The sequence below is a fragment of the Perna viridis genome, chromosome 4 (genome assembly GCF_037379345.1).
Source record: "Perna viridis isolate PV_CMFRI_1.1 ecotype Kerala chromosome 4, ASM3737934v1, whole genome shotgun sequence".
Classification (NCBI taxonomy): Eukaryota; Metazoa; Mollusca; class Bivalvia; order Mytilida; family Mytilidae; genus Perna; species Perna viridis.
In genome coordinates this window covers 47333795-47352887 of record NC_142448.1, presented here as the reverse complement: position 1 = coordinate 47352887, position 19093 = coordinate 47333795, and the positions used below count along the sequence as shown (strand labels likewise).

The 19093-nt window shown below is 36.5% G+C and overlaps 1 protein-coding gene and 1 long non-coding RNA gene across 4 annotated transcripts; both read right to left on the bottom strand.

The window, feature by feature from the left end:
- Positions 1–8022: 8022 nt before the first annotated feature.
- LOC148620315 (serine/arginine-rich splicing factor 2-like) lies at positions 8023–12258 on the bottom strand. Of its 3 annotated transcripts, XR_015921779.1 has the most exons (4): positions 11871–12258; positions 11088–11442; positions 10087–10227; positions 8023–9508 (listed from the first exon to the last, which is right to left on the bottom strand). XR_015921779.1 is itself a non-coding variant. In XM_088581088.1 (2 exons), the coding sequence occupies exons 1-2, from the start codon at positions 12200–12202 to the stop codon at positions 11166–11168; spliced, it is 609 nt and encodes a 202-aa protein (XP_088437214.1). In that variant the 5' UTR covers positions 12203–12258; the 3' UTR covers positions 8023–11165. The 3 variants fall into 3 exon arrangements, 1 of the variants encoding a protein (XP_088437214.1); XR_015921778.1 differs by having other exon boundaries at positions 8023–10227; XM_088581088.1 differs by having other exon boundaries at positions 8023–11442.
- A 3553-nt stretch (positions 12259–15811) lies between these two features.
- LOC148620314 (uncharacterized) lies at positions 15812–17770 on the bottom strand. Its single transcript, XR_015921777.1, has 2 exons — positions 16467–17770; positions 15812–15951 (listed from the first exon to the last, which is right to left on the bottom strand). It is a non-coding gene; the product is annotated as an uncharacterized LOC148620314 (long non-coding RNA).
- Between the last annotated feature and the right edge of the window lie 1323 nt (positions 17771–19093).

Genomic DNA, 19093 nt, shown 5'->3' with positions numbered 1-19093 from the left:
TCCATGACTTCGTCCATCGCTATAGATAAATTTTTGATGGCCGATATGCTCACTATCACCGAAGGACTGACTTTCGATGAAAGTCTCCAGGAGTATCAGGTTCACGAATACGAACCTCAAGCCGGGGCGCAGCTGAATAATGCCGGCACAGAGATACGCATCAATATCGAGACCCAGGATCTCTTCCTCCACCCCGACGAAAGCTATTTCTTGATTGAAGGCCGACTTCAGAAGAACGATGGCACTGCGTATGGCGACGGCGATCTGGCATCGCTCATCATAATGGTACCATGTATCTCTTTCGTAGTATCAGCTACCGATTCTACGGCCAACAGATCGAGTACCTCAACGACCCCGGCATCGCCACCACCATGCTAGGAATGCTGACGTACCCCGACGATTTCTTCAAATCGCAAGGCCTCAACCAACTATGGTTCAAAGACTCCACGACCAATGCCGAGGCAGAAAACGTTGGAGTCGCAGTACGTCACGGGTATATCATCATCAAGCCAACCAATAAGGGATCATTCTCCGTCTCCATCCCGCTCAAGCACGTCTTTCGCTTTGCCGAGGACTACGATAAGATCGTCTACGGATTCAAGCACGAGCTCTCCCTTGTGCGCGATTCGGATGCATATGCCATCCTCCGAGCCGCCGCCGTCAACGACGTGGCCAGAGAGCACTTGAGCAAGGTTTCCTGGTTCGTCCCCCACGTCATCCCCTCCGACGAAAAGAAGCTGCGGCTCTATAAGACTATCCAGAGCAAACCAAGATCGATTGTGGATTTCGCATGAGGCAGTGCGACTCAATCGCCGTGCCTTAGACTTCGCAATTTCACTGGCGTCTAGCCGCTAAAAGCGGGCGAGAAAAACCGCGATGGATCATCGTCGCCTTCCAGACCGATAGGGATAATGACCAGCTTCATAATGCTGCTGTCTTCGACCACTGCCGATTGCAAAATATCCACGTGACTCTCAATGCGGAGCGCTATCCCGCCGTAGACTTTAATGCCGGCTTCACCCAAAGCAGGGTCACCAGGCTCTACAAGGAAGCTGCCGAATTCCGCAAGAAATTCTTTAGCATGGAAAGTCTGCTGAGCAATGGCGGCATCAATCCCTCCGACTTCATCGATCTCTATCCCCTATTCGTCATCGACGTGAGCCATCAGTCCGAGCAGTTGAAAGAGTCGACGGTGGATATGGCCCTCGTGAATCTGGAGACCTACTACTCCATCCCCAATATTCATGCAGGTAATAATTCCTTCCGCTACTCTCCCGATGATGGGGCTAACTGGTTTCCCGTCGAGCTGAGCACCGGCTCCTACGGCATTGACGATATTAACGATGAGATCCAGCGGCAACTGCGGCTCCATAAGCATAAGGCTAAGGTCCTTCTCGATGCCAATCGCGCGACTCTGAGAGCAACCCTCACCCTCGCCAGAAATTATCAAGTAGATTTCGACGTGTCTAATAGTCTAAATACAGTGCTTGGATTCGAGCGCCGGACGTATGCCTACTACCGTAGCACTAATGGTTATGCAGAGGGTGAGAATATCGTCAATATCATCAGCATCAATAGCATCCTGGAGAATAGTGATATCATCCACGGAAGCTACGTCAACGGCACCTAGCAGTCCACCATATATAGCTTCTCTCCCGCGGTCGATCCTGGCATGAAGATCATCCAGACCCCCAAGAATCTAGTCTACTTACCCGTGACCCTGAGAACCATCGGCCGCATGCAGACGTATCTGACCGATCAAGACGGTCGCCCCATCGATCTGCGAGGAGAGCATCTCACCATCCGCTTCCATCTGCGTGAGGTATAAATAAATGGATTATCAAGAGTACGGTCTCAACTTGTCGAAGGGTCAGGCAGAGAAGATCCAGCGTGCAGCAAAGAAGGATTGCCCCGTGAGCGTCCAATTGCTGCACGCAAACCTATCCGGTGAGCATAAGATGCTCCTCACCCACCGCCAGATCCAGCGCATCACCAAGATTTTGCAGAGTGGGAAGGGTGGTATGTTCTTGGAAATGAGTCCGAAGCAGGTGGGCATAACGTGCAGAAAGGTGGATTCCTCCCCAAGCTCGCAGGTCTTGCCTCTGCTGCGCTACCAGTGCTATCCAAAACCATGCTGCCTGCATTGGTGGGGTGCATTGAGCGGTTTGGGTAGTGCAGCCATCCAAAAGGCCGTGGGATCTGGATTGTACCTGAAGAAGGGTGGAAAAGTGTGTTGTGTGAAACTTCCGGGTCGTGGCTTGTATCTCAGCCCGGGCAATTTGCCCAATACCTACGGCGATGGGTTGTACTTGAAGATCGGGCTTCAGGTGTACGACGGTAGCGGATTGATCCTTGGTCCTAATAGCCCCTTCAAAAGTATTCCCCTGCTGGGCATGCTCCTCTAGATATAGATAAATGGGCAACGTAGACTCTGAGAGGCAATCCTACCGAAAAGCTAGGATTTAGTCGATTGAGAGAGCTTGAATCCGAAAAGCCCGACTGTCGAGGACGTATAAGCGAGTGGATAAAGCGGTATCTTTTTCACTGGGTACGTGCGGCATACTCAACGTCATTTGCACAACCGTCACACTAAGCACCGCCGCCACAGGGATAGGCGCCGTGGCATGCATTCTGTTGAGCTCACTAGCCGTCGTGAATTCCATCGCGATGATGGTGTTGACGGTGATAGTCAAGCGCATCCGTAAAAAGCGTAAAAAGCATGAAGATACCGTGCGTATCGTCAGATCCTACCAATCCAAGATCAAAGATGTAGTGAGCAAAGCGCTGGAGGATGATGATATCGATGAATCTGAATTTGCAGGGGTTGTGAAATGTCTTGGCTTCTACTACGACGAAAAGCAGCAGCTGTTAAAACCTTCTACCACCACCACCACTTTTAGTGAAGACCTTACTACGCATGCACCATAGGGAGGATTCTTCCAACGCGCGCCTCGCTCCCCGCGCTTATTCCAGAATCCTCCAGATCAAAGTCTAAAGTGACCAAAAAAACTTTTCCAATCCAAATTACTGGATTGGGAAATTTCGAACCCCTAACCCTCGGTTATTTTTTTTACTTCCTCACCAGATCGTAGGAGAGGTATTCCTGTTTGGACTTTTTGCTCACTTTGAATCCCGTGCTCCGGACGTATGCTCCTTGCAAGGGATCTTTTTCTTTGTTGAGCGTAGGGCAAGCCCATACTTTGGTGCTCTCTCCTTGTCTATCCTTCAAGGTGAGGATCTTAGATTTACCAAACTTTCCATCCACCTCTTATCACCTCCGTGATCTTGTAGATTACCCCAATGGGCAAGTCCTTCCATTTCAGAGCTTCCCGACTCTGCTCTTCAACCTTTTCCTGGAAGAAATCTTCACTGATGAAGATTTCTCCAATCGATACGAAAGACATATTCTTGTATTTACCGTATGCTCAATGGGGATGTCGTCCGTTTGCATTTGGCCGTCGGGGTTGGGGTTTTATGCAGGATTTCTGCATGTGGTGTAGAATCGACCTTTTGACACTACTAATCAAACACATTCGTCAGAACCTGCGCGTTTGTTACTGTAGAGACTTTGTCACCAATTAATAATTATGCGAGATAAATTTTATTGAAAAGAAGTGTTTTGACTCTTCCGTTTGTACATAGAATCGTAAGGTCCCTACGACAGGCAAGACAAATTGTAACTTTCTATTTTCATTCCTAACTCTCATTTGTTCTCCACTGTCTGATTTTCTCTTTTTTCTTCCAGTCTCACGACGATTTTCATCTCTTATTCTCTCCATTGCGTTACTTATACTATGTTTGCGGTATTTGAAAATTGCGCTTTCAAGTTCAAGTTTCAATATTGGACGCATTTTTTACAAGGGTTATTTTGTTTTGTTTTGTTTTTTTGTTTTTTTGTTTTTTTTTTAATTTGAGCAATTTTTATTTAGTTCGAAAATGTATGTGTTATTACATATATTGTGTGATTTCAGTAAGGTGTGTGTAAACCGAAAAAAATCCTGGAATTTTAATTTGTCAAATAGATAACCACACAATTAGGGGTTTCAACCTATGTCCCCTTACATTTTCAAATATAGAATAATTCCTCAAAGTTCATGAATCTAGATCTATGGAACATACTATTATAAGAGTAAGGTCAACAGTGCATTGTCATGCATTGCCGCCAAATTAAAAAAAAATACGTTTCATTACTTTTTTTTATAAAATGAAAAACTCCTGAGATTTCCTCGGCGAAAAATATAAAAATCATAGTTTTAGGCATTGGAAGTATAGTTCTTTTTTTTTTCAAGTAAAACAAAATACCCTAGATTAAAACAATGAAGTCGCCCATTACTCATGTTACCTAATTTCCACAACACCAGCATCATAAGGTTCCCACGAAAAGCGCGCGTAATCACGATACTTATTGTTTCAATGGAAGAAAAACGAAAGTCATAATAAACGTAACGAAAGATCAATAGGATATTGTTGAAGGAATTTTCAATTTTCATGGTTGGAGTTTAGAAGTTCTAAATAATAAATGGGAACAAAATACCGTTGAATCTACACCAAATTCTGATGAGAGAACAAACGACTGTGATGACACGCCAATCCCTCGTGTAATGACCTCTTTTGACTTGTTGACAAATACACAGTCGGGACAGGTAAACACACGTGTTAGTTCCATTGGGGGTGCAAGTAGAGACAATGACTTGAAAAATGAAGCACCTACTAATGCTGAAGAAGACCACGAAAGCACAATTATAAGTAAATGTTCTTCACCAACAGAGTGTTCGCATTGTTTTTGGATCCTAGTGTAACACATAACAGACAATCGTGATTACCATCGATTCCAGTCCGTCCGCACATGCGGAACCGAACAATACGAAAAACCAAATATAGAAAGTTTTGGACACTGATGCAACGTCGTGGTGGTTGGAATGATGAACGTTACCAAATGAAAAAACTACGTTTGCTTCGACGTGACAGGAATCTTGACGACGAGTCATGGATTAGCTATGGAGAGATGAGGGACATGACGCCTGATGGTGTTTTAGAGGCTGTTCGTGAAATATATCCGAATCCTCCCAATGTTCCGCATGTGCTCATAGTAACTTTTATACGTAGTCTTGATTATTTACTGTCGACTGTTCCACGTGGTATTGTTCATATTTATCAGTACAGCATCCACTTGACTTGCATGACCTCAGGGTCACAGACTTCAAAATTTGAAATGGATCGTCAACTTTTTATGTTTTTGAGCTAATTTAGAGTATATATTCCTGGTTTTGCAATTAGTAGTACCCAGATACACCAAATGAACATGGCAGACCATTATCTATTTCCAAAAAAAGTCACAGAAAAGATTATCGTTAGTTAATGGTCTTTGATATGACCGTTGTCAAAATATTGAAGAATTCAAACGTTAGCTCCGCCCACTTATATTTATACCACAGCTCCCAGTTTAACACGGTTATGAAAAAGCCGATGTTATCGCACACAACGATTTTTGTTATCGTTAACATTGACATTTATCAACATGATATGGCTGAATTAGAAGCAAAGTATGACTGTTATGCGAAAACCAATGACATTTTTCTTAAACAAAATGTTACGATATCTGTTACTTAGTCACAAGATAATACCGCAGCAAAAATCCATTAGACTTTTTTTTGGGGACAAAACCAACTGTTTATATTAGGTTCTCATAAAGCATGTTGCTATTGACTTTTCAGGTCATAGGTAAAGATTGCAACAACATATTTAGTACTTTTGTCTGTTTAATACCCTCAGAGATATTTCCTCGCTCCAGAAGATGAAAATAAAATTGGTGTTTTGTAGGAACCAATGATGTTTTGAAAGATTTTACTCAGTTCTTAAGTCATGGTCATAAAAAATCTATGACTAAAAGCTTTATTTAGCCTCAACATACCCCAAGGCATTATTAGGGGGTGGACAGGGGGTATACAGTTCCCGCCCCCTTAACTCCCGGTCCCCCCGTCCAACCCCTCATTTTTACTTAACTTGGTTTATTGTTAGTTTTCATAAACATCTCCACCTTTAACCGTCAGTGTTATAGGATAGATCACACAAAAACTTAAGGTTAAATAGCAAATCACTCATATAGATTCAACATACTTGAAGATACCCGTATCCGTAAAAAGGACCAAGAAGGCAACCGCTAAACACAAATTGTGTTATAAAAACGACAACTGTTTTCAAATCAATAAGTTTTGATGTCAATAATGTAAATTAAAAAAACCCTCATACTAAAATCTCGATCACAAAAACCTATATGGTTTATTATTCGAAAGTTATTAATATTTAAAGGCTTGTTTCCCCTTTGTCCTCTCTTCTTTTATAGGCATCACTTTACCATCAAAATAAAAAGACTCATAAAATGAAAACCCTGCTTTTATGTCTGTATCTGATTTTATAATATGAAGTCACTGTAAATATAAACGACAAAAATATGGTTTACACATTCATACAGCCTTTTACGCTCATTTCCCTTTATTCCAATTGTATTTATGTGCAACATTTTATATTTAACGACATGACCGGTAACAGTCTACAGATTTATTGTCCAGAAATAATATTGCCATAACGTGTGTCACCTTGATCCAACCATTTATTTTTATTGTATCAAAACTTTTTTCAGGATAATAACTCGAAATTGTTGTACAATACAATGAGTGGTTATACAACTTAGATTGTTCAATCAGTTGAAATGTTCTATATTCAGCAAGAAATTGTAATGTTGCCTCTTCAAAGGCAAATAGTGGTCATTTTGCCGCTTTAATTAATAAAAAAGAAAAAACACCAATAAGCAGCTGCGCCATGAGCACGATACGTTCGACCAACATGGAAGCTAACTGAACAATTGCCACAGAATAAAAAGTGTTTTTCACCGAAGTATACAACACTCGAGAACTTCAAAAGTTTGGAAGAACCTTACCATATGACGCAACAAGCAAAAACTGGGATAGCGAAATGGTTCAGTCAAAACCTCCAATATCAATCCAATTCTTCCTTAGTGTGGCTGGCACCTTGTGGTACAATTTCAAAGATTTCAATCCCTTTTACTTACGTTATCATTCAGAAAAAAGAAAAATGCTTGTTTTTGGGCCCTAATACTTTTTTCCGGGGGTTTGGGTACGGATTTTTCCCGATTTTTTAAAAATGAACAAATAATGTTTTTCGCCATCTTTTGTAAACAATCTTTTATTTGTCATCCAACTACTTTTTTAAATTGTTTACATTAGGCAACAATTAATCATTTTTTGTCTTTTTAAAAACTTATACCAGTGACAAGTCAAACTGTTTCTTCCCACATTTTCCAGAAACAAACTTTCAAAAAACAAAAAAAAAAATCCATGCTCCCCTCCAAATCAAATAGTTGCTGCCTTATGTTACTATCTGCACATCAGGAAATGCTTGCTTCTTGAATGATTTGTCTTAGAATATTGTAGAACAGTATCAACCACACACAAACAAAGGGATTATAGAAGACAAGACTTACCATCGTACAGCCACAACTTGTTTGTGGTTCTTATAAAACAAATTCCAAGTGTTCACACTAAAAAACTCAAAAGAAAAACTAACTTTCACCTACGTGTACACTCAAAGTTTGAAGTAAATCCAAATATGGTTCTTTTAGATTCAGAAGAATCTTTGAATCATCATCCACCCCTTTTTTAAACCAAGTTTCTAATAATTTAATTTTTAAACCATCATTACAAACAATTATGTAAAGTGTTAGGTCTTTTAAACTTGCTGTGTGACATGTTTCAATGGACATACAACCAGTGACCTTCGACTAGCCTATAAAGATAAAAGAGCAACCCAACTTCGGGCTTAGGATGATCAACCAATGAGGGTGTTAACTGAATAAACCAAGGGAGCTTACTTCCATGAGGACAAATATTTACACACAATTAAGTAAAATCCCTCTTAACCATTTCTGAATAATTGTTATGAAGTGTGAAAGAACAGACAGTAAAATACCATAAGTCATTGATCTAAAATAATCAACATACAAAACATCCTTTACATACTTTATTAAAACTTAAAATAGTTATCACTGTACCACTGTTTAATTCAAACCTTCAGGCTCTAACAACGGACTAGAAAACCACCCAGGTTCAGGACTGGGTTTACAAGCATATGCACTGTGCTCCAACCGATCAAACACAATGCTCACGAATAGCTATTACTATTTCTGATCATAAGAGTCAATTGAGAGGAAACAGGGGTCAAAATAATTTTGTTAACTTATCCACAAAACTTTCCCATTTATGAGCTGAGCACATAGTGTAGTTTGGAAACTTGGTGGGGTTTAAAGTTGAGCACATAGTTTAGAAACTTGGTGGGGTTTAAAGTTGAGTGCATAGTGTAATATAGTTGTTGGGGTTATGAACTATCCAGACTGAGTATTCTCTAAATGATTGTTCTTTATTGGTATCAATCAGATTCCTGCGCAAAAAAAATCTAAATTCATATGTAATTATTTCCTCCATCAAAGCTTAAAACATTCCTAAAAAAAAAGTTATTACAAATGCTTATATCATGTTTGATTGGTTGTAGTATAGTGTGTGTACTTGTACACCCTGTGGTTGTAGTGATTGCTGGTCACTCCAGCTTTCTAAGGGAGATAATTCTAGATTGATTAATTTCAATTACGGGCAAATTGTCTAGGATGTTTCCAATATTTCTGATCTGTCCTAAGTTCCTGCAAGATTAAATATCTTTTGTATTCTATCACCTTTCAAGCATAATTGAATAAACAGCTGCTACAAATAAACATATTATACAGTCAATCAATTTTTCTGCTAAAAACTACCCAGCAGACATGATGCATATTTTTCCTAACAATTTTGATACCAAAAATCCAAGGGGTACCCATCTTTAAACTAAAAAAAAATTTTCTTTTTTTGTTGGTAAATCAACAGAATCATGTTCTGATGCACTATACTTGATAAAATATTGATTAGCCACAGCATTTCTAAGAACCTGGAGTGTTTCAATTTCGCCCAAAATTTGGACGAACTTGATAACTGGGTCTAAAACCAAAATTCTGAATACAAGATGCTATCAGCACACCAAGATTTCAAGCCTTTAAATGGTCAAGAAATTAGCAATTTATCTAATTTTTATAAAAATGTTTTTGAATCTCAACATTCCAAATTTCAACTGAAACTTTCAGTCCTTAAAATTGCATTATAGCTTTGGTTAGGACTCAAATGATTCTTTGTTGTATAAATCTGAAACAAACAGATAAACTGACTCAAGCACCTCTTTATACCACAAACTTTGGTCAACATGAGTATAGCTTAAAACATAACAGTCTGGATTTTGACAAAAATAAGTATGCCACAAAAACCAATAAGCAGTTTAGTTGTAACCAAGTCAACAAGTTCCTTAGAAAACTGACTTAAGAGAACAAAATTTTATCTGCTCTTGAAAAATCAGCATTGTGTGTCTTCCATACTGGATCGGCCTACTGCAAACTGCAAGTTTTTTCTTTCAGCTTTCAGCACATGTGAAAAGAAAAATGATCAAATTTTTCATACTGATGCCAAATAAAAAAGAAGTGTATTTATCAAAATCATATATATAGAATACTGAATGGTGACTTGAACACTATTATTTTCTGTAAAAGAATGCTATCAAACAAAATTACTAGTAAATTTTAATCTAATTTGTCCTAACTTCCAATCAACAATGCTAACCGCTTTTCAAATTTCAAAAAAGACAGTGCTAAAAAATCCCAATTTTTTCCTCTAAACAGTTCCAGACTACATCATTACTATTAGCTTAAAAGAACAGGATGATTTTGTTGAAACTTAGTTAACCCACAAATGCATTCCAAGTTTACATATTTTGTTGTATAGAATAATTTAAACAGCTTTTGTACAATGCCAAATAAGTATTTTTGCTTCAAAATGAAAACATAGAATCAAATTTATACAAAATAATTCCAACCACAGAAACCTAAATAAATTAGTATTTCAGATTGCTGTACATATGATGGTTAATTTTGATCAGAAGTTTGTATCACATTTAATTTCCATTGAAATTTTCAATGACCATTATAAAGTAATATACGATAAAAACAGCACAGCAAATCAGCAAAAACAGCACAGCTTAACCCCAAACTGCAACAGCTACACCCCGAAACTGCTTAGAAGACTGCAACAGGAACCATAACTCTGCTGCTGCAGCTGCAACCTGCCACATCAACAGCAACTGCACATGTGAATAAAGAATGAGATGGTTCATCAAAATATTTTCATTTACAGAAATCTACAACACAAATCAAGCATAACCACATGTTTACTCTGATGTGCCAATTTTCTCATTCAATTACAATAAAAAATCAAGTTTGAAGTACTGGCAAGGTTTTTTTCTCCACTCAGTTGCAATATTCACAAACTTCAACAGTATACAGATGATTAACGGATCATGTATCAATCTAAAGTTCAATCAATAACTAACAAATAAAAATAACATTTCTTTTCAGAAAAATAAAACAAATATTGAAATTTTGAATGCCTCAAAATATCTACCTCATATTTTTTAAATACATTGTTCATGGTTACATACAATGTATAAATGCCTATGAGAGCAACAAGCATAAGGCATAAGACTGTTGTGCAAAACCTGAAAGACTATTCTTGAAACACAAACGAGAGAAGTTCACAAACAAAATCAGACGTAAAAAGAAAACAAAAATAACCTGAACAATTTATAAGAAAGTTCTTTTAGAAATTAAGAAATACATGCATGTATGTAAGCATATACATTTTGTGTATCATAATAAGAACAAATTTTTAACAATTCTTCATTATGCAAGCTAGTTTAAGTTTAGCTTGTTAATGACTAGCAGTAATTTGACCTTCATGTAGTTGATAACTATTGGTAATTTGATCTAGTTGATAAATAAGGGTAATTTGTAATCTGACCTAGCTTTTCTTCAGATGAATTTAGAAAATTGAATATTAATACAAGTCGAAAGAGCAATAAAATGTTAAGTTTGTGTACATGTAGTCTATTTTTAATGGGTCACGACAAAAGCAATCATGATGTTGAAGAATTAAACTATTAACCTTTGTATTGCCAGGAAGAGACAAACATAGGAAATTCATCATTTATATCGCAATTGCTTTGTGGAATCATTTTGATGTTTAGTCACTCTGATTGTATTCAACATAGCCAGATGGGGATCTAGACCGAGATCTTGAGCCACTAACACTTCTGTCCCTCTTTCGATCAATGCTTGGACTTCTGCTACGACTGTAGCTTCTACTCCTACTTCTGGATCTACTTCTTGATGGACTTCTCCTTCTGTTTCTCCTGGAGTAAGAACTGGATCTCCTTCTTGACCGTGACCTTGAACGTCTCCCTGATCTTCTACCTGATCTTGATCTTCTGCGTGACCTTGATCTTGACCTGGATCTTGACCTGTAATTCATTTACTACAGTTAATAAGTTTTGAAACTGAACATTATAATAATGTACAATGTACATGCAAACACAGCTATATTACACAGGGTTATTTTACTGCAGGTTAAAACTTAGATGAAAAATAGCAGAAATATTTAACAGAAAACAAGTATATGATATCAAGTAATTATTCTTTGTTTTAAATATGTCGAAATGTAATGAAGAACCTCAAACCTTAGTGCCATGCCTAGACGGACATCAGTACCAGATTTAATTACAGTCAGGCACTACAGTACACTATTGTAAACATACATGTGTGCAGCTACCATATCAAAACCCTCCATCCACATACATTCCTGCGAGGGTAATGTACATGTATGTGGATGGAGGGTTACTTTATCGGAACTAACAGTAACGTGTGATATTGTGCAAGGTCTAAGAATTACCTGTTATATCGACGCCCTCGTCTTTGAGGGGCACCCCGCCATTCTTCAGGTCTGTCATATCTAGCTTTCTGAACTCTTAATTCTCTGCCATCCATAATTGCACCGTCCATTGCGTCTAAAGCATCTTCGGCGTCTCGTTTGTCTTGATACCGCACGAAGGCAAACCCTCGACTCTCTCCTGTGAATCTGTCTCTAGGAATATAAACATCTCCAACTTCCCCATATTTGTCAAATGCTCTCCGTAGATCATCTGGAGTAGTTCTATATGTGAGATTGTCAACTTTCAGGGATATCATCCCTGAAATATTGGGAGGACCACGTCCGTAGCTCATTTTTTGTGGATAGTGGCAGGGGATATCATAGGGAAAGGGGAAGGAAACAAAGAAATATACTGCAAGAAAATGGCGATTATTTCCTATCGGAAAAGCTTTGGGTTCTTTAAAAATGCCCGATAAATATATAAAGTAACGCTGTGTTCTCGCTAACGAGATGTTCATTTCATTGGCTGTAAACTTAGCCGAAACTTAACGAATATTGTAATTAGCCACGTGCATAACAGCTTTGTTTTTTAAATCTCTAGATTCGGCATCGTTCATATAATAATTTAGAAATAATATTCAAACCGTAGACATTTATTTGAAAATTTAAACAAAGCAAGTACATATATCCAGGGGGTCATTTTTTTCTGTAAGTGGAAAAGGGGGTTCAGCTTTTTTTATAACTTCAAAGACTGCACATGGATATCAAGGGGGGTTCAAATTTTTAGTTAAGCAGAGCATTACACCATTCAAATTAAAACATATTTTACCACCATTAAACATTTTATTTCATTGTCACATGCATGATCTCTGGTAAAATCAAGTTCACACATCAACATAACCATCAGGACCTAAAACATTTACAGTTATTAAATCAAATTGGTCCGACTTATCTGCTGACGATTCAATTTCCTTACCAATATCTTGAATCTCAAGAGCTGTGTCTGATTCTGCTTGATTTTGATAAGACTTTTCCAAAGTATCAAGTTTTGGAATTGAAGACTTGATTTTTTTATTGTAAGTATTCTTTAACATCTCAACTGCTTTTGCTTCAAAGAGTAGTGAAGGGAACTACGGTTATAACGGTAATAAGAAGAATGTTATCCAGGGACAAAGACCAGACATGGAAAACAGACGTACAAAGAACATGAAATTTTGTCAAAATCAAATATACAACTTAACAAAAGCAAATGAGCAACTATGACTCCACTAAAAACTTGGAGCATGGACCAGGTGCGCCAGTAGGGTAAGCGTCCTCTGCTTTTCTAGAAACCCGCCGAGTTGCTCATAAAAAGTCAAGTCCGGGGTAGACGAAAGAGGAAAGGAAAACCATGACACGTTGAACAAATCAGTTTTCAGGTTACAGACCACCAATTCAACCAATGAGCATTTGGAATGTACACAAAAATAGTCCTACGCAGAAATTACCCCTGTTCCTCATAGTGCTGTGAAAAAAGTTCTCATCTTATTTAAAAAATTTAAACAGTTTCTGAAAGGAAAAACATTTCTGTACATTTTATAGGTGCATTTTGCTTCTTGTGATGTGAAGCCTAATCTCCATAATGATTTTTAAATATACCGCTATCTTGTGAAAACACTGGGATTTCCCATGCTATTTATAGACCCTTCACTTCCGGTGACCAGTACTGCACTGCAAGTCTGCTAACCCCACATGCCATTCTGAGGATTGTGAGCTGACATATGTAGAATCATACTGATATATAGTCCTCTGCAGGTTAAAGTTAAGGTAAAGTCCAGAGAAGCCATTGAATATTGTGAAATTAGCATAGAAGCCTATGGGAAGTGGAATTAGTGGTTTTTAGCCTTCATGGCGCAGATGGATACACCGTAGCGATCCACGATTTCATGACGATGACCATAAAACTTTTATAGGGATGACTTCAATCTTGTAGCAACACAACCCTGTTCCAGAAGTTTATTTATTAGAATTCTATCGCGATACAAAAACTGCGTAGTTTCGGTAAGATCTGGCATAATGTAGGAGTTGTTATGTGAAATCCATATGCATGTTTAATAGAGGGGGTATCACATTTAAAAAAATGTTTTTAAGTGGGATAAGAAAATATCATGGGGGGTCAAGAAAATTTTATATGATTTCAAAATTACCAGTCCCCCCTCCCAGGTAAATAATGATAAATTTCTATATCCATTTGAATCGTAAGGGGAAAAAGGGGGCTATTATAGTCAAATTTTGTGTCCTGGATCTTTTTATGTAATATTCAAACCATAACCTTTTTTTCGCCTATTGCATCTTTGTATTTATATAAAATCATATATCATTGTTCTGCCTTTCTATTTCAAATGTAATCCTAGCCCCGACCCCCACTCATAAAAATCAACATGGTTATGGAGGCGTATTCAGAGGGGGGAGTGGCGGGTGTGCAAGGCAATTTGCAAAGCATGGGTTGTCAGGGGTAGATTTAGGCGGTTTCAAGTTAAAACTTTAAATTTCTCGCTAATTTTACCACAAGATATCTACATTGCACCCACTCTATAATATTTCCAAAATTTAATCTCAAAATTTGAGTCACCTCGCTCGGCTCGGCAGAATTTTTACTGTGCGCCCCTATCTAAAATTCTAGATCCGTTTCTGTTACTCCTACAACGTAAGCGATAGGAATTCCGTTTCTCTATACCCCAGGATGGCATCAAGTCAGAAAATAGCTTGCCAGACAACCTCTAGCATTGCTGGAGTACAACATGGTTTGCTACATAAGCATTGTATTGCTTTTATGGAGAATATTAAAATAGTTTCAAAACAGGCAACTTGTTTCATGCTAAACGGTTAAAGCAAAATAAGATGAAAGCTATTTGCAGGTTAGTATTCAGGGACGGCTCCACTTTGAAAAAGAGGGGTGCAAGCCAATGTGATGGTGATGCTAAGACATTATTTTCCATGTTTTGTCAATTTTACAGATGAAAATGACTAATTTTCTGGTAAAAAGGAGGGGTGCCAACCCCCTCTGATCAATGAACAGGTATTACCAGCACAGTTGACTAATAATTATCATTCGATAAGATGTCCTATTAAACAGGTGCATCATGAGCTTATGGTATGATCATCAAGTCAACATCTCTCTTAACTAGTGAACAAAAAAAAATCACAATTTACCAGTCTTGTAGAGTTTATACAAGGAAACCATGAATTCAGATCAATTCAATGTAAATTATAGGTACATGGCATGATTATGATTAGCTCAAAATTCAACAATAAATCCTTCTTTTTCAAAGTTTTTAATGTCTTTGAATGTTTATATTTTATTCTATTTACCCATGGAACTTGTTTTTTTTTCATTGATTGGTTGTGGTTTCAATGCAAATTGCAATTATTTCTTGCATTTCAGGACAAGAATGTTTTACTGCATGAAATGATCCTGCTTTATACTACTCTACTATTATGACATTTTGAGGCGGTTTCATAGTGCTACCTCACAGAATCAACAGTTGCTTAGCCAAATAGTTTTTACACAAAATTACTTGTTTGAGAAGCAGTGAAAGATTTAGCACTCACTAGTCATAAGCAGAAAACTTAAATACATGTACCATTTATGTTTGCCAATGAGATAGTCATTCAAAAAAACAAATAACGATTAAGCTTCTACAAGTGAAATCACCAAATGGTTATCAATAATGGGCAAACCACATACCATTAAGCAATCTATAAAAAGGCCCAAAAACAAATAAAGTAAAACTATTTACAAAAGACCATAATCAACCTAATCTACAGAAAACAATGAATTAATTTTTTAGGTCAGTTGATAGAGTGACAGCTTGCAGTGCAAGGGATTCTAGGTTGATGGCTGTTATTGTATACATGTATGAAAGTGACTTTTACTTTTGAAGCACAACATATTTAAACCTTGTACAATTGTATAAGAAATATGATTTTGAAAATCTTTATTGTCAAACTTCAGCTTCATATTAGCTTTCATTACAGTGCAAGCAGAGATTGAACAGCATTGAAGATCATCTAAATTCTACATGTATGAATTCTTTTCAGTCATATATATGCCATGGATGACCTGGAAGTATAAAAATCAGTAATAAATATACATAATACTCATATTCAAAGTTACTGTGATTCATGATTCCTGTATTGAAGTAGACCTCTATTTAAGTAAACCCTACATTATATGGCTCATTGGATGTTTTTTTTTCTTCAAACAAAACATCCCATTATGTTAAAATATTATGTCTATGTTACAACCTTCATTCAAGTGTCATGGGAACTGTAGTGCTACATTTTAAGCAATCAACATATATGGGATCTATCTACATTACACATGTAGTAATAATACAAATACATTTCTAAAATAAATTGACTAATGAGAGTTTATAGTGAATAATCAAAAGACTTTGAAAGTGGGGGTCCAAGCTATTAATTTCCTCATTTTTGCAAAAACTTTCCACATTACTTCCAACATTTCCCAACAAAAGAGGTGGTTCCTACGTTTGGAACACCCCAAATCAATATTAATTTTTTTTCTCCAAAAAAACACGGCATAAAAATATTGTATACAGAATCTCAAATACCTACACAATCTATTATCATACTTCATTTGAACACAGCTTCCTGTTATGTATGACTTGTCTGGTAACTTGTATCATTGGTAGGTGAACATGACGGCTGCATCCAAAATTTTCTGGAAAATATCAAAACATATTTCCTTTTAATATGGAAAGAGATACTGAAAATCAACATGGATAGACTTTTATCATACTGTCATGACTATGGTATAATTGTACATGTTCATGACAACATACTGTGCAAAAGAATTCTGATGACTGATAAAACTAGTTCCTTATCCTTAGTTACAGATATACAATGTAAGTCAACAGCTTGTATTTATGGATCTATTAAAAAGGTAAAAAAAAATTAGCACGATAACTTCTTAAAAAAATTGGAAATTGCGTCTTATATAAGGTCATACAAATGTATATGTTAATGTTTAGATTAATTTCCAAATCATATAATTCATGTAGTTTATCCCAAGTTATGTATAAAATGTTCTCATATGACTTACATGTAGAATACCATGGAACATTAAATATTGTTTTTGATTGCTCTTGGTCAACTATTCTGCAATACTTGTTTCACTGGAGTTTCCTTGACCTTGTACATGAATTTATTTTTGTTCTCAAAAATGAAATACTGTATACACAAATAACAGATTCTTGAAAGGTTTTGTTTGTGTTACCCTATAATCAAGTAACTGTACAACTCATCATGTTCAACAAGTTTGTATCATAGACTGATTCATTTAAATGAAAATCAACAGTCATTGACTCAACAACTCTTCATGTCTTTATAAAAATGTTTGTATGGACTGTGGAACATGTATACAGTACAGGTATAAGGCTTAAGAAAGTTTTTTGTGTACCAAATCTCCTGTAATTTGAACTGTACTCATTTACTTAGACTACAGCACATGATTTAGACAAATTATAATTAACAAATACATGGTATATGAAAAACACTTAAGTTATTTATCATAATTCTTCATTATTTTAACTGTGTTCAAGCTAAATAAAATATTTGTATTTCCATCATGGCGGCACAGTAAACAATAGTGAATGCATATCATTAATGTTCGTTTGTTTTGACAATCCAAATGTCGACTTTAAAAATATAAAAACAAAAAATTATCGCCAAAAATTGTAATAAAAACATATTGTAACGCTTAAAACGAAAAAAAAAATCAAATATAACAAATTACTAGCGACAAATATGCCGAAGTTCATAAGCAAGCTGCTGGTAAAAAAACACAATGGAGAAAATTTTAATTTGTTTTGTGTTTTTTGTAGAAGGTTTGGAATTATCTCAAACTACGATTTTCAGGTTCATTTTTATTCACCTTAATGTGTCACTTACTTTTTGGTGGAATATATGTCCATATGTGAGTACACGAAACTCAAATTCAGACGACCCCCAATGTGACGGCATGGTTTTTAAAAAAATACCGTTCGGAAGTCTGATTTTAGTTCAAAAGTGACGTAAAAGTCTAAGAATTCCGAACTCCTGTTTCCACAGGCTGATAGTGGCGTTTAAAACGTTCAAATGACACACGCAAATAAACTTCCGGTTTAGAAACACTGTAAAATACGGATGAACTTCTGAATTAAACTAGATCTGTCGGAGATATTACCTAAAGTACTAAGTAACCTATGAAAAGACTTTTCTAAGAAACTACACTGACAAAACCTAGATGTGTGTTTGTTTATAGTTGTTTTCAAGATAAATGTATTGTCTAAGACATATTTTCGACATAGTTCTTGAATAGGCATGACAACTTAATTGTTTCCATTATGTTATTTTCTTTACTTAGTAGACTTCTACTTTTGATCCAAAAATCTTGATGAGCATGTTCATAAGGTCTGAATTTATACAACATTCAACTGTATCCTGTGTGAAATACTTTCCACTGAAAAAAATATCAAATTATAACCGAAGATATATCATGATTGAACATTCATGTGTCTGAAGAGGTTTCCTTTAGGGTTACTATTACCAAGTGAAAAGTGGGGGTTTTTGTGGGGTAAAAATAAAGAGTTCACAAAGTTAAGCGATTATGATTTGAAAAAAATTGATATGACATGTTTACCAGGATATTTTTAGATATCAATTAGTATCCAGACTATTTTTAGATATTAATTTGTAGTTAGACCATTATTTTAATTAGTAATCAGGATATTATTTGCGGATAGGGTGTTTTACAATTTTTTTTTCAAGATATCATTCTTTGCTAAAATGTTATCCTAGATATGCAGAGATAAAATATGCATGCATGTACATGTATTTGAAAAAAGTACGTAATTGCCAGCTAGGATATCATGGAACTAAATATAACTAGAATAGGTGTTTTCCAGTCGTTCCGTCCCCAAGTCGTTCCGGCCCCAAAGTCGATCCGGCCTCATTTTAAAAGTCGTTTCGTCCCCAAAATAAAAATATTTAATTTTACCAATTAGTCAATGAATTTAGATAAATTATTTGAGATTTTATTTTGTGATAGTTATTTAATGACAATGTGAAAGTGTGTGATAGTTATTTAATGAAAATGTGAACGTGTGTTATAGTCATTTAATGACAATTGTGACATTTTGTGATAACTATGTGAACTGAAATTTATGCGGAAGTATGGGTTCATATTCAAAGGCTTTAAGTTT